This window comes from Bos mutus, chromosome 2 (assembly GCF_027580195.1).
Source record: "Bos mutus isolate GX-2022 chromosome 2, NWIPB_WYAK_1.1, whole genome shotgun sequence".
Lineage (NCBI taxonomy): Eukaryota > Metazoa > Chordata > Mammalia > Artiodactyla > Bovidae > Bos > Bos mutus.
Genome location: NC_091618.1, coordinates 29,113,650 through 29,127,234, shown reverse-complemented (window position 1 = coordinate 29,127,234; position 13,585 = coordinate 29,113,650). Strand labels below are relative to the sequence as shown.

At 45.8% G+C, this 13,585-nt stretch overlaps 1 protein-coding gene and 1 long non-coding RNA gene across 2 annotated transcripts in view; one reads left to right on the top strand and one right to left on the bottom strand.

Annotated features, from left to right (window-relative positions):
* CYP27A1 (cytochrome P450 family 27 subfamily A member 1) overlaps nt 1-9,562 on the top strand; it is a 41,763-nt gene extending 32,201 nt beyond the window's left edge. Inside the window, exons 2-9 of the mRNA XM_005889664.3 lie at nt 2,331-2,521; nt 6,745-6,944; nt 7,048-7,245; nt 7,394-7,566; nt 8,376-8,542; nt 8,749-8,830; nt 8,911-9,123; nt 9,260-9,562. Coding sequence (XP_005889726.3) covers nt 2,331-2,521; nt 6,745-6,944; nt 7,048-7,245; nt 7,394-7,566; nt 8,376-8,542; nt 8,749-8,830; nt 8,911-9,123; nt 9,260-9,379 — 1,344 coding nt within the window. The 3' untranslated portion in view covers nt 9,380-9,562. The remainder of the gene's footprint in view (nt 1-2,330; nt 2,522-6,744; nt 6,945-7,047; nt 7,246-7,393; nt 7,567-8,375; nt 8,543-8,748; nt 8,831-8,910; nt 9,124-9,259) is intronic.
* Nucleotides 7,215-10,403, bottom strand: LOC138991514 (uncharacterized). Its single transcript, XR_011467495.1, has 2 exons — nt 10,151-10,403; nt 7,215-7,387 (listed from the first exon to the last, which is right to left on the bottom strand). It is a non-coding gene; the product is annotated as an uncharacterized lncRNA (long non-coding RNA).
* Nucleotides 10,404-13,585: the final 3,182 nt, after the last annotated feature.

Genomic DNA, 13,585 nt, shown 5'->3' with positions numbered 1-13,585 from the left:
GCATCTCGGGCGAAAAACCAAAACATAAAATACAAGCGGTATTGTAACAAATTCAATAGAGACTTTTTAAATGGTCCACATTAAAAAAATCTTTAAAAAAATTAAGGAACCATTTATAAGCATAAGTAATCCAATTCTTAACTACGTGGCTCACACCTTAGGATGTAAATAAACTGTAAAAGGGTAGGTCACAGCAGTGTCCCCAGCCCCTAGATCAGTATAGGAGGAACAGGATATGAGCTCAATAAATGAGTATTGGATGAATTTAATACTGTCCATCTTTGGAATTTCATCTGGCAGAGGCTAGCCCTCCCATTCATCCTGGAAGATGATCCCCAGGGGACTCTGGTCTGCAAAGGGGCATTTAGATAGGACGTATCTGAGAACGCTAGGGCTCTCTAACTGGTTCAGGTTACGGCTTAATGGTAGGCTCACAGACATAGCACACATCTCTCAGCAGGTGTTCTGGTGTCTTTCTAAAATAAGTTCTTACATAAATAGATCCTTGTTAAGTTCCACCGAGTAAACTAACTGAGAAGAGGAGTATGAAGGAAGAGGGAAGAAAGCAATGTCTAGGCATGGGGGAAAATGTCCCAGAAAATTCCAAACCAATAGCCAGGAAGTGGTGCCAGGAGCTTTGGATTCCAGGCAAGAAGTGGTGCCCAAGCTTATTAATCTGGTCCTTTAAAATACGATTTTTTTCTGATTCCAAGATGAAGGTAGAATACTTGAAAAACAAATCACAGTATAAAGAAGAAAGTAAACTATCTATAAACCATGACCTAGAGATAAGTATTGTTTGCATCATTATATAAAAACATTACATGTCATTTTACTTGAACTTAACAGAAGGAAAAGAAATCAAACTTCAGATAAGAAACTAGTATTTAATGTCAACAGTAAGACCCAGTAAAATTGATGATTCTATGGACTATGAGTTCTATAATTTGCATAAAAATCTCTTCTCTATAATTAAAAAAAGTTTATTTATTTTATTTTTGGCTGTGTCAGGTCCCAGCTGTGGCATGAAGGATCTTTGTGGTATCTTTCAGTACAGTGTTCGGGCTTCTCTCTAGTTGTGGCACACACCTTGGAAGTGGCAGCAAGTGGGCTCAATTGCCCTGTGGAATGTGGATCTTAGTTGCCAACCAGGGATCAAACCCGTGTCCTCTTTATTGAAAGGCAGACTCTTAACCACTGGACCACCAGGGACGTCCCTTGTGTCCATAATTACAATGTTTCTTTTATAGAAACCCTTTGGACTAATTTTGATATTGGAACACATCCGATCCTCTTAAAACATATTCAGTAACAGATTATGAAAGATGAAGTACTTGGGAAAGCACTATGTTTCATTTTATTTCAGGGTAATTTAGCTAATAAATTTAATCTTAGTATTTCTGGATTTTTTAAAGTTTTACCTCCCCCTGCCAAAACATATTGTTTTCTCCCTTATTTTCAACAACTATAAAAACATCATTCATTTGCAATGTCAATTTCATAGATGTTATGTGTCTCAACTGTCAAGTGCTGTAGAAATTCTAAGATAAAATATTGAGAATTACTTTCCTTAACACAGCTAATAAGATTTTTTATTAAAAAAATTCATGCCACATAGTTTACTTCATACTTACATCTTGATTTTCTCATTCAGCTTCTTATTTTTCCTGGCATTTCTAGTTGTGTTTCTTTTTTCTTATTGGTTACACGAGATGCTTATCTTCTCATGTTTGGAAGCAAACTGCAGGAAATTTAAATGCCTTCTATGACAGGAGGTACAAGAGATTCAGGTTGGATCCCTGGGTTGGGGAGATCTCCTGGAATAGGAAATGGCAACCAGCTCCACTATTCTTGCCTGGGAAATCCCCTGGACACAGAAGCCTGGCAGGCTACAGTCCATGGGGTTGCTAAGAGTCAGACATGACTGAGCAGCTGAGCACACACACATGAAGGGGCCATAGACATTCTACTGTACTTCACTAAGGGCTCAGTTTCCCTAAAACCCTGGACCCCCAATACCCATACCTCAGCCTACTCCAGTTTACCAGGTATCTCATTTTTCCAAAATTTCATTCCTCTAAGACCTTAGTTCCCCCAGTTCTGCCAGCTACTCATTGCTCTCAATACTTTAACTCCTGTGTCACCATTTTGTCCAGTGTTCTCCTTTTAAGACTACAGGCCATCCCAGCACCTACCTCCTACACAGTGAGTTTTGCCCAGCCCACCTGCTCTGGTGTGGCCATCGGACATTTCCTCTATCCTGTTTCTCCTCTCCAGGAAGTGCCTGCTTGCCTAGGCCATCATGATTCAGCTTTGGTTGAACCCCACAGGTGCTGAACAAGGCCAAGTACGGCCCAATATGGATAAACCGAGTAGGGCCTCAGATGCACGTGCACCTGGCCAGTGCCCCACTCCTGGAGCAAGTGATGCGCCAAGAGGGCAAGTACCCGGTACGGGACGACATGAAACTATGGAAGGAGCACCGGGACCAGCAAGGCCTGTCCTATGGGCCCTTCACCACGTGAGCTGGGGCTGGAGGGACTGGAAGAGGGCCCCAGAGGCCAGGCCCAGGAAGTGGCACTGGGCAGCCAGAGGATAATGGGCAGAGTAGGATCTCCCTGTGTCCTCCGAGCCTGAGTCTAGAAAAAAGCCTCTGTGTCTAGAAAGCGGTGGTTGGGTTGGACTGAAGCCCATGGACCATTCATTGGCTTTTCCACTAATATATCCTATGACTATAAACGGATGAATAATATACCCTCCTTGGGCTTATGTTTCTTATGTATAAAATGGGAAGCTTGAATTACAGGATCTCCAAGGTATCTTTCAGACCTTTCAAGCTCCATGATTCTGTATTATGGTTGAAAACATATTAACTCAAATCCTACTGGGACATATTTACTTATAGTTGAAAAAAAAAAAAAAAACACAGCAGCATCATATTAGTTGGGAGGGCTCAATTTAATTTTAAGAATATTTTCCAAATTATGTATTATATGCTTGTTGTTGGTTATAACTTTCATGGATGCTCTCAACACAGAGAGATACGTGTAGGTTTTAGCCTCAAAGTCATACCTAGAAAAGTTAAGATTATTTTGGCAGTGACACATTGAAAGATAAGCTGAGTATATTATATATTCAAATACCAATTAAGGTAAATAATTGAGAATCATTGGTGATAAACCATTCCCAGTGCCACAACTTGTAATTGGGTATATTACCAGGCTTCTTTTTGCTATAGTATGTTAAAAGAGCTTCCAAAACAATGAATGGCTTTTTATTTTCCCTAGTTGTCTGACATTCACGTTTCTAAAGTTATTTTTTTAAGGGATTAAAGTTAATCCAGGTGGTTGAAGTAATAGCAACAACACTGATAATAACTGAGTGTTTATGACACGCCAGACATCAGGCGAGTCTCTTTACATTTATTATTTCATTCTAACCTCAAAACAAGGGCGGGAAGTAGATAGTATTATTAATCCCCATTTCACAAGTAAAGAAACTGAGGCCTAGAAGGGTTTGGTTTTTGCACGACTTGCCAGAAGTGACGCGGTGAGTAGTGACATAGATCTCTCTGATTCTGGAAGAAGGACTTACTGCCTTGACGTGTTTGGAAAGGAACAGACTGCTTGGAAGGTTCATTTTCTGTGTCTTTGATGCCTGTATGTTCATTCTGTCATTTCATAGCTTTCTCTTTTCCTGGTTCCTTCAGAGGTGGGTGGTTTCAGAACTTAATTCCTTGGTCCTTTTTTCTAAGTTTTGAGAAGAGAATAGAGAATGTTCTTTAAGAGCTGTTTAGCCTGATATCTGACCTTGAGGGCAAGATTTGGGTCTCAAGGATGCTGTACAATATTTGAGACCCAAATCTTGCCAAGAGAGTAAATCCTTAAAGTTTATATTTTTATGGTGACAGATGGTCAGTTCAGTTCAGTCGCTCAGTTGTGTCCGACTCTGCGACCCCACGGACTGCAGCACACCAGGCTTTCCTGTCCATCACCAACTCCCAGAGCTTACTCAAAACTCATGTCCATCAAGTCGGTGATGCCATCCAACCATCTCATCCTCTGTCGTCTCCTTCTCCTCCCACATTCTAGTCTTGTTATGGTGATCATTTTGCAATGTATTCAGATGTTAAATCATTATATTGAAACAAATATAATGTTGTATGTCAATTATAACTCAACAATAATAATAATAATAAAAGATTTGGGTCTCAGTTTTTCACCAGGTCAGGCCATCACTGGACTTGATGGTTCAGATTTAGAGCTGAGCTAAACATATATATATATATATATATATATATATATATATATATATCCTTTGTGATCTATTATACCCATTTCCTCTAAAGCCAGTTTTCTAAATATGTTATATAATATATGTATTTAAAATCTATTTTGCTAACTTATGAGACTTTTTTGTTTTAACATATATATATATATATATATATTTAAAATCTCATTTTCTGAAGCATTGTTTCCCAAGAAATATTTTAAAAACCACAGAAGGTTCTCATTTAAGTTCTGCAAATCTATTCCTATTGTTGGGAGAGTTTTACTCTTGGAGAAGCACCCAAAACCTGAAGTTCCAATAAATACGTCTGTTCTGGTTTTCATTTCTTTTCTAGCAACACTTTTATTGCAGTTTCCCCCAACATAAGATGTCGCTAGTGTAAAGAACCTACCTCCAAATGCAGGAGACCTAAGAGATGCGTGTTCAATCCCTGGGTCGGAACGATTCCTGGAGGAGGGCATGGCAACCCACTCCAGTATTCTTGCCTGGAGAATCCCATGGACAGAGGAGCCTGGTGGGCTCAGTCCATAGGGCCATAAAGAGCTGGACATGATGGAAGCAACTTAGCACACACACCAATATAAGAAAGAAAATTCCTAGGGTTTGAAGTTCATTTATTTATTTATTTACTTTGTTTTTTAAGGTTCATTTAAGTAAAATATATTTTTCAAATTTATTGAAGTATAGTTGGCTTACAGTGCTGTGCTGTGCTTAGTCACTCAGTCGCATCCAACTGTTTGCAACTCCATGTTTTGTAGCCCACCAGGCACTTCTGTTCATGGGGATTCTCCAAGCAAGAACACTGGAGCATGCCCTTCTCCAGGGGATCTTCCCAAACCAGGGATCGGACCCAGGTCTCCCACATTGCAGGCAGATTCTTTACTGTCTGAGCCACCAGGGAGCCCAATAGTTCAAAACAAAAAACCTGATTCTTGCCTTAATACTTGTGAATGTTTTTCTTTTTTAAAGACCGTATGAATTTTTAAAATTAGAGAGTAATATTTATTGTAAAAATTCCAGTAATAAAATATCATCTCCCTACCCCTTGGTCCCATCCCATCCTCCTAAGTAATCCTGACAATTTGGTGTATATTCTTATCTTGTTGTTGTTTAGTCGCTAAGTTGTATCCAACTCTTTGTGACCCCTGGGCTGTAGCCCTCCAGGTTCCTCCATCCAAGGAATTCTCCAGGCAAGAATACTGTAGTGGGTTGCTATGCCGTGCTCCAGGGGATATTCCCAACCCAGGGATCGAACCTGCCTCTCTTACATCTACCTGCATTGGCAGGTGGGTTCTTTACCCCTACTGCCACCTGGGAAGCCCTATATTCTTCTCTGTGAACATACAGATATGCATGTAGATATATATAGGGTTCCCTCTCTTCCTCTTAAAATTTTACCATGTTATACTTATTACTCTACATCTAGCTTTTAAAAAAATTGACCCATACCCAGCTTGCTTAGGAAAGGTAATGGGTTTGGGGGACTGCTGAAGATGGGAGTAGCTCCTGAACATTAAGCCCCTGAATGGGAAGTGTGTGTCCATCCCCATGAGAATCCCTGTCTAACCAGGGTGAGGACCCAAATACCTACTGCATGGTTATGGCAAGACGAACTGGGGCATCAGCCAGATAATGCTGTCTCCTTGGCGCCTTGAGCCTAGCAGAGCACAAAGGTCCTCTGAGCACCTCAAGAACCCTCAGTTGCTCTCTTTTATCCCTCATCATCAACACAGAGGGACCAGAGCCACTGTAGCTGCCTAGCTCATTTCACATACAGAAGATTATAGAGTTGTGTCATCCTAAGATAATCACAGTCAACATTCATTAAGTATTCACCCATTTGCCAGGCACCAATCTAAACACATTAATTATCCTACTAAGATAGGTGCTCTTATTATTCCTATTTTACAGAAAGGAAACTGAGGCACAGAGAAGTTGAGTCACCTGCCTAACGTCACTCAGCTGACATCATCTGACCTATGATTTGACCCTAGGCAGATTGGTTCAGAGGGCTTCCCAGGAGGCGCTAGTGGTAAAGAACCCGCCTGCCAATGCAGGAGACGTAAGAGATGGGAGTCAACCCCTGGGTCTGGAAGATCCCCTGGAGGAGGACATGGCAACCCACTCCAGTATTCTTGTCTGGAGAATCCCTTGGACTGGAGGAGCCTGGCTGGCTACAGTACATAGGGTCGCAAAGAGTCAGATACAACTGAAGCGACTTAGCACGGCACAGGTTGGCTGAGATGCCCACCTTAACTACTTCCTTTATGCTGTTAGTGAAATTCTGAAGTTTTGTGATTTGAAGATTCTGTCATTTGAGAGTTTGTGATTCCATAATTCTAGGTCTAGGGTCTGAGATTTTCCTCAACTCTGTAAGGGTCTCAGTGGAAAGACACCACCTGACCCAGTCCCCACCAGATACTGACACTGGTGCCACTCTTCCATCGTCGGCAGGATGGGAGAGCAATGGTACCGGTTGCGCCAGACTCTGAACCAGCGGATGCTGAAGCCAGCCGAGGCTGCGCTCTACACGGATGCTCTGAACGAGGTGATCAATGACTTCATGGATCAACTGAAACAGCTGCGGGCAGAGAGTGCCTCGGGGGACCACGTGCCTGACATCGCTCACCAATTCTATTTCTTTGCCTTGGAAGGTACTCTGGTGGGGAGAAGGGCCGGGTGGGCGTGTGTCAGGGGTAGGTGTGGGTTAGGGGTAGGCTGTACTCCCCTCTGATGACGGCCACCATGTACCTCCAGCTATTTCCTACATCCTGTTTGAGAAACGTATTGGCTGCCTGGAGCGCTCCATTCCCAAGGACACCGAGACTTTCGTCAGATCTGTCGGGCTCATGTTCCATAACTCGCTCTTTGTCACCTTCCTCCCCACGTGGACTCGTCCCCTGCTGCCCTTCTGGAAGCGGTACCTGGATGGCTGGAACACCATATTCTCTTTTGGTGAGGAGTCCAGGGGAAGAAGTGGGGGCATGGGTCCCAGGCTCAGTGCAGTAACAGCCCCCAGTACTCTCTCCCAGGACTTTCTCCCTCGGTCCTTGGAGAGCATGGCTTTTGGCCGCATCCTCCCGGTTCCCCATTGTCCCTGTAGGAAAAAAGCTGATTGATCAGAAATTGGAGGAGATAGAGGCCCAGCTGAAGACAGAGAATCCAGAGAAGACCCAGATATCTGGTTATCTGCATTTCCTGCTGACCAGCGGACAACTCAGTCCTCGTGAGGCTGAGGGCAGCCTGCCCGAGCTGCTCTTGGCTGGAGTAGACACGGTGCGTGAGAGGGGCGGGCGCGGAGGCCAGGGCCTCCCAGCTCTCATCCTGGGCCAGTTTCCCACTATCCTCCACCTGAGCCTGACCTTCGTCCCTCCAGGTACCTGCTTCTCTTTCTGTAATGTGGATTTAGAGCTGGAAGGAAAATGGGGGTCATTCAGCCTTGCGGAGGTGGGCCAGGAGTGGTTCCAGTGTGAGGGATTCGCTCACTCCCTGGAGCCTCTCTGACAGCTGGGAAGTTTCATCTCATACCAAATCTACTCCTTCATGCTTTCATCTAAGCAGAAAGTTGAAGAGCTTGCCCATAGCACCTTCTTAGTAGGGCCTCTTTCGTGTGCTTTTGTCCTGTTGGGTTTCTCCGTTAGTCTCCTTTGCTGTTACGGTGTGATTCTCTATCATATCGGTCCTTATCCTGCATGAAGCCACGTTGAGCATTGGAGAGAGGGTCCTATAAACCCTGGAGTCTAATCCTGCTGTGTAAAAGTGTTAGTCGCTCAGTCATCTCTGACTATTTGAGACCCCGTGGACTATAGCCCACCAGGCTCCTCTGTCTATGGGATTCTCCAGGCAAGAATACTGGAATGGGGTGCCATTCCCTTCTCCGGGGGGTCTTCCTGACCCAGGGATTGAGCCCGGGTCTCCTGCATTGCCGGCAGATTTTTTACCATCTGAGCCCTCTGGAAAGCCCTGCCATACTCAAAGCAATTTAATTTCTCTCCCACATTTTGCAAACATGCAAACACCTTCCCACCATCTAACTGGGCCTCTTTCCTAGAAATCTCTGCTCACTTCATCTCTTTACCTCCCAGACATCCAACACGCTGACGTGGGCCCTGTACCATCTTTCAAAGAACCCAGAGATCCAGGCGGCCTTGCATAAGGAAGTGGTGGGTGTGGTGCCCGCTGGGCAGGTGCCCCAGCACAAGGACTTAGCCCGCATGCCCCTGCTCAAAGCTGTGCTTAAGGAGACCCTGCGGTAGGATACTGTCCCTGGGAACAAGGGTCTGTGTGTGGAGGGGAGCTCAGAGACAGGAGTGGGAAGTGGGGGCTGAGGGACTGTGGCCAGGGTCAGAGATGAGATGGGAAGAGGGGACTGGGGGACCAGAGGGGTGTGGCCGAGTGGGTGGGCACTCTGACCCTCCTTGGATCCAGAGACAGGTCTGCACTTTCTTTTCCCTGCAGTCTCTATCCTGTGGTCCCTGTGAACTCCCGGGTTGTCGTGGACAAGGAAATTGAAGTTGGTGGCTTCCTCTTTCCCAAGAATGTGAGTAGGGCTGGAGAGCCAGGGTTCCTGGGGGCACCTCACAGACCTACACTGATGTGCCACCCAACCTGTGTGTGCAGACCCAGTTTGTGCTCTGCCACTACGTAATTTCCCGGGACCCTGACATCTACCCCGAGCCTGACAGCTTCCAGCCCCAGCGTTGGCTGAGGAAGAACCAGCCTGATGCCCTCAAAACCCAGCACCCGTTTGGCTCTGTGCCCTTTGGCTATGGGGTTCGGGCTTGCCTGGGCCGCAGGATTGCAGAGCTGGAGATGCAGCTGCTGCTGACAAGGGTGAGTGGGGAGAGACTGGAGGGGTATGTGGGCCAGGGGAGCTGACAGGGGAGTGAGGCACGGGTGGGGGTATGCTAAGGAGGGCGGTGGATGGAGGTCACAGACTCTAAGCGCCCCTGTGCCGTTTACCTCCCAGCTGATCCAGCACTATGAGGTGGTCCTGGCCCCTGAGACGGGGGAGGTGACGAGTGTGGCTCGCATCGTTCTGGTTCCCAACAAGAAGGTGGGCCTGCGTTTCCTGCAGAGACAGAGCTGAGCTGGGCCCTTGTTTCCCCACTTTCCCAGCACAGGGAGATGAACCTCAGTGTGCTTCCTGCAGAACCTGAGCTTTTGCTACTTTGTATCATGTTGAGCATCTCCCTCTCAGACAGAAGGCTGCTGTCATGGCACATTGCTAACCTTGAGGGAAAATACTGAATAAAGGGTTTTTTATTCATAACTAGAGATCTTTGTCATTCTTGTTGACAACCCAGCACCTGAAGCTCATTCTGTGGTTGGGGAACAGGCTCTCCCACTTAGGAAACTTGGTGGGAGGCAGAGCCGCCTCCCTCCATGGAAACTGAGCACATCCTATGCTTTCCCAGACCTCACAGAGAAATCTTGGCCTTACCTAGCATTGGCTGAGGCCCTATCCAGGCGGAAGCTGCCAGTCCACTCCCCAGGCACAGAGAGGACACCATATTTTGAACAGAAAGTGCTTAGATACAGGCAGTGAGGTCACAAACATGGTCGGAAGAGCCCTAGGATAGGCCTACAGGAATGATTCTAGGGGCACCCCTGGGGAGGCTCATCAGTCCAGGAAGCCACACTCAGGAGGATGGGGTTTGGGAAACTCACTACGACTGTTGGCCCCAAAGCTACTCCATGTCTCCCAGATCTGTGCTGACTAAACAGAAAAAGAAAAGATGCCCCCTCCTCCCAACCGCCCTGACAGCAAAAGGAACAGGAGCTGCAGAGGGTGGTCTCTGCCTCATGAACACCTTTCAGATCTCTTGCATACAGTTAAGAGGCAGAGCCTAGGTCCTACCTGGGACTCCAGCTTTGAGACAGTCTGGGGATTGTAGTATTTAGTTTTCCAGCCCCTTCAGTACAGGAAGCCAACTAGAAGGAAAGTGGGTTGGCATGGAGATCCAGTGCTCAGTAACACAAGCCTAAAAAATCAACTAATCCCAGCCTCGAGGAGGCACAGCCCCAGTGGGAAATTTCTGCTGAGTCACAGAAAGCTGGACTTTCTTATGTCTGTGGGGATTTGAGTTTGAGCCTACTAAAAAAAAAAAAAAAAACAACACACGTCATTGCCGTGATTAACATCCTTCCACGGCTCCTCAGTCCTGAGTCAAGGTCTAAAGTCCTTACGGTGGCTTAGACGGCTGGTGTTCCAGCAGCCTGCTCTGTGCACTCGCCCACTGCCTCCACCCTTTCCACAGTGGTGCCCCAATTCCTTGTATCTCCCCCGAGCACGTTCTGCTCTTTCCAGCCTCAGTACTTGGTACTTCATGTCCCGTCTCCTTGGAACACCCTCTTCACCAACTGGTGTATCGTCTCAGAGAACTTGCTTTTCTTCAGGACTCAGCTCAAATGTCACCGCCTCTGCAAAGCCTTCCCTGACCTCTCTGGGCAAGCACGAACACTTCCTCTTGTGCTATCCCCTGTCCACCCATAAATCCAAGCACTCAGCATGTTCACTGCATTCTAGACCCGACTGTCTTCCCAGCCAGCTGGGAACCCCACGGAGGGCACAATCCCAGTGTCTGACTCTGTGTCTAGCACAGAGTTAATCAAGGTAATGAATAAATGTTGAATGAGAAGAGACTGGACTGGAAGGAAGGAAAGGAGAGTGGAGGCTACAGAGCTTTCTATATTAAAAAGAGAAACCTGGAGAGAACTGAGCCGGGATGCTTGATTACAAGCCCATGACTCTCAAATCCACCAATGTAGGGCTTCACCAGTGAGAGCTCTCTGTAAATGTACAGGATGGGGCTGGGCACTGAGGGGGCCAGGATCTCTGCACAAAGTCGACCGGAGAAGACTGCTGCCTTTCCCAGTGGGCTGCTCCTCCAGACCACCAAGGGTCAGCTGCCCAAACCACGGGGACCCCTCAGTGCTCGCATTTTGGGTCGAGGGTGGAGGGGAGGAGGAAGTCATGTGATGTGGCTGGGATTGAGGTTTTTAGCAGCTGCAGAAGAGTGTCAGGGTTCATGGTCTGTGGCTCAGTTAATGAATTTATAGGCTAATCTCACATCAAAATCTGTGAAGATCTGGTATATCTGTAGGTTAGAATAGTATTCAGCCATAAAAAAGGAATGAGGTACTGATTCATGCTACATCATGGATGAACTTTGAAAACATTATGTTCATGAGGGAAACTAGACACAAAAGACCACATCCTGTATGATTCCACTGACATAAAAAACTAGAATAAGCAAATCCATAGAGACAGAAAGTGAGCTAGTGGTTGCCGGGAGAAGTGTGTGGGGAGTGACTGCTAACAGATACAGAGTTTCTTTGGGGTGATAAGTATGTTCTGAAATTGGATAGTGGTGATGTTTGCATGACTAGGTGAATATACTAAGTACTGCTGAATTGTACACATTGAAACAGTGAATTTAACAGTATGTGAATTACATCTCAATTTTTAAAAATCTATAAAGACCAATTTGGTGAGATTATTGTAGAAATAGCTGCCACTGGAAGTTATACCTCCAAAGATACCACAGAAAACTGAGGCAGCAGTGCCCTGCTGTACATCTGAAGGGCCTAAAATCCAGTCTCTAATCAGAAATCAGAGATGCAGAACCAAGACAAGAGCTCAGAGGATGGGTGATGTAATGATGTCCTCGTGAGGCTGAATCAAGAGCCAGCTGTATCCCCTTACATTTTGGTGAAGTGTAGGCACAGCCTCAGAGGCTTCCCCCTGCAAGTGACAAGTGACAGGTTGTGTTCTAAAAGACGAGCTGAAGTGCTATTAACGTAGCTGTGAAACCTTGCCCAGAGTTTGCTACTGGAGAGTCCACAGACACAGCTCTGGGAAGAAAAGTGTCAAAGACTCCTACTCAAAACAGGAAAAGACAAAATTCAGTATGGGCATGGTCAGAAGCTGTCTCTTTATACTTGAGGTTCTTTACATTTTTAAAAATTTATTTTAATTGAAGGATAATTGCTTTACAGTATTGGGTTGGTTTCTGCCATACATCAACATGAATCAGCCATAGGTATACATATATCCTTCCCTCTTGAATCTTCTCCCACCTCCCTCTCCATCCCACCCCTCTAGGTTGTCACAGAGCCCTGGCTTGAGTTCCCTGAGTCATAAAGCAAATTCTCACTGGCTATTTATTGAAATATAGAAAAACAAATATGGCAGTTAGCATACATGAAGTTCTTTGGCTTTTCTTGGGAATTAAAAATGGCATCTCTCAGTTTATATTCCATCTCATTGCCTAGACAAGTCACTTAGCATAAATGGAAAAAAATTACTTTCTTTGTCAATGATTCATTCAAATATATAAAATACCTTTTGGATACAATGTTGTAAATAAACTCGGCTCCAATTAAAAAAAAAAAACCCATAAGGCTTAGAAAGCATTCACGGGGATTTCCCTGGTGGTCCAATGGTTAAGATTCCATGGATTTGATCCATGTCAGGGAACTAGAGCCCGAAACCTACAAGTAAGAGCTAGCACAGTCAAACAAATTTGAAAAAGAAAAACACACACCACAGGATAGATGTGATATAATATGTGGTCTCTTTCCCATGCAACTTTCTCTCTGGAGAGTGAAAAACCAGGCCATCAGCCCTGGTTTGAACCATGTGGGGCATTGCCTCGAAGACAGACCCTGCTGCACTCATCCTAGAGCTGGGCAAGACAGCTCTCCCCAGGTCCCCAAGGACACTCACTTGAGACAGCACTGAGGGCACCCCCATCCCATCCTCCCACTTGAACCCAAGACCCAGGACCTTTCTAGGTGGGGCCAGAGCAGAATCGGCGCTGATGCACTGGTTATAGCAAAACCGGAAACGGAAGTTGAGTGTCTATGAGAAAATGCCTTCACTTACTGCCTGACTCATCAGCACAGATGGCCCCACTCTGTTGCTCTGTGAGGTAAACAGAGTAGGATCATATTCTAGAAACACTAACCTCCCCCACCATCCCCCCACCGCAACAGCAGACCTGCAGTGTCTGTTATCACAGGGGAGGGGGTGACACAGCAAAGCCCAGCCTGACTCAGTGGGGCAGATGGCAAGAACTCAAGATGCTTACAATGCATTTGGAAGAGTGTGTGACGGGCCAGAGCAAAAGGCCCCTTCTTTCCCCAACTACGTGAAGATTCCACAGGCTGGTGGGAGTTGAGGAAACAAAGAGACTATAGACTGACATTTGGCAGGAGGGATGAGAAAAGGAAGCAGTGTCTGAAGTGAGAGGGGAGTATGACAAACACCTCAGAGAAGTTCAGAGATGAG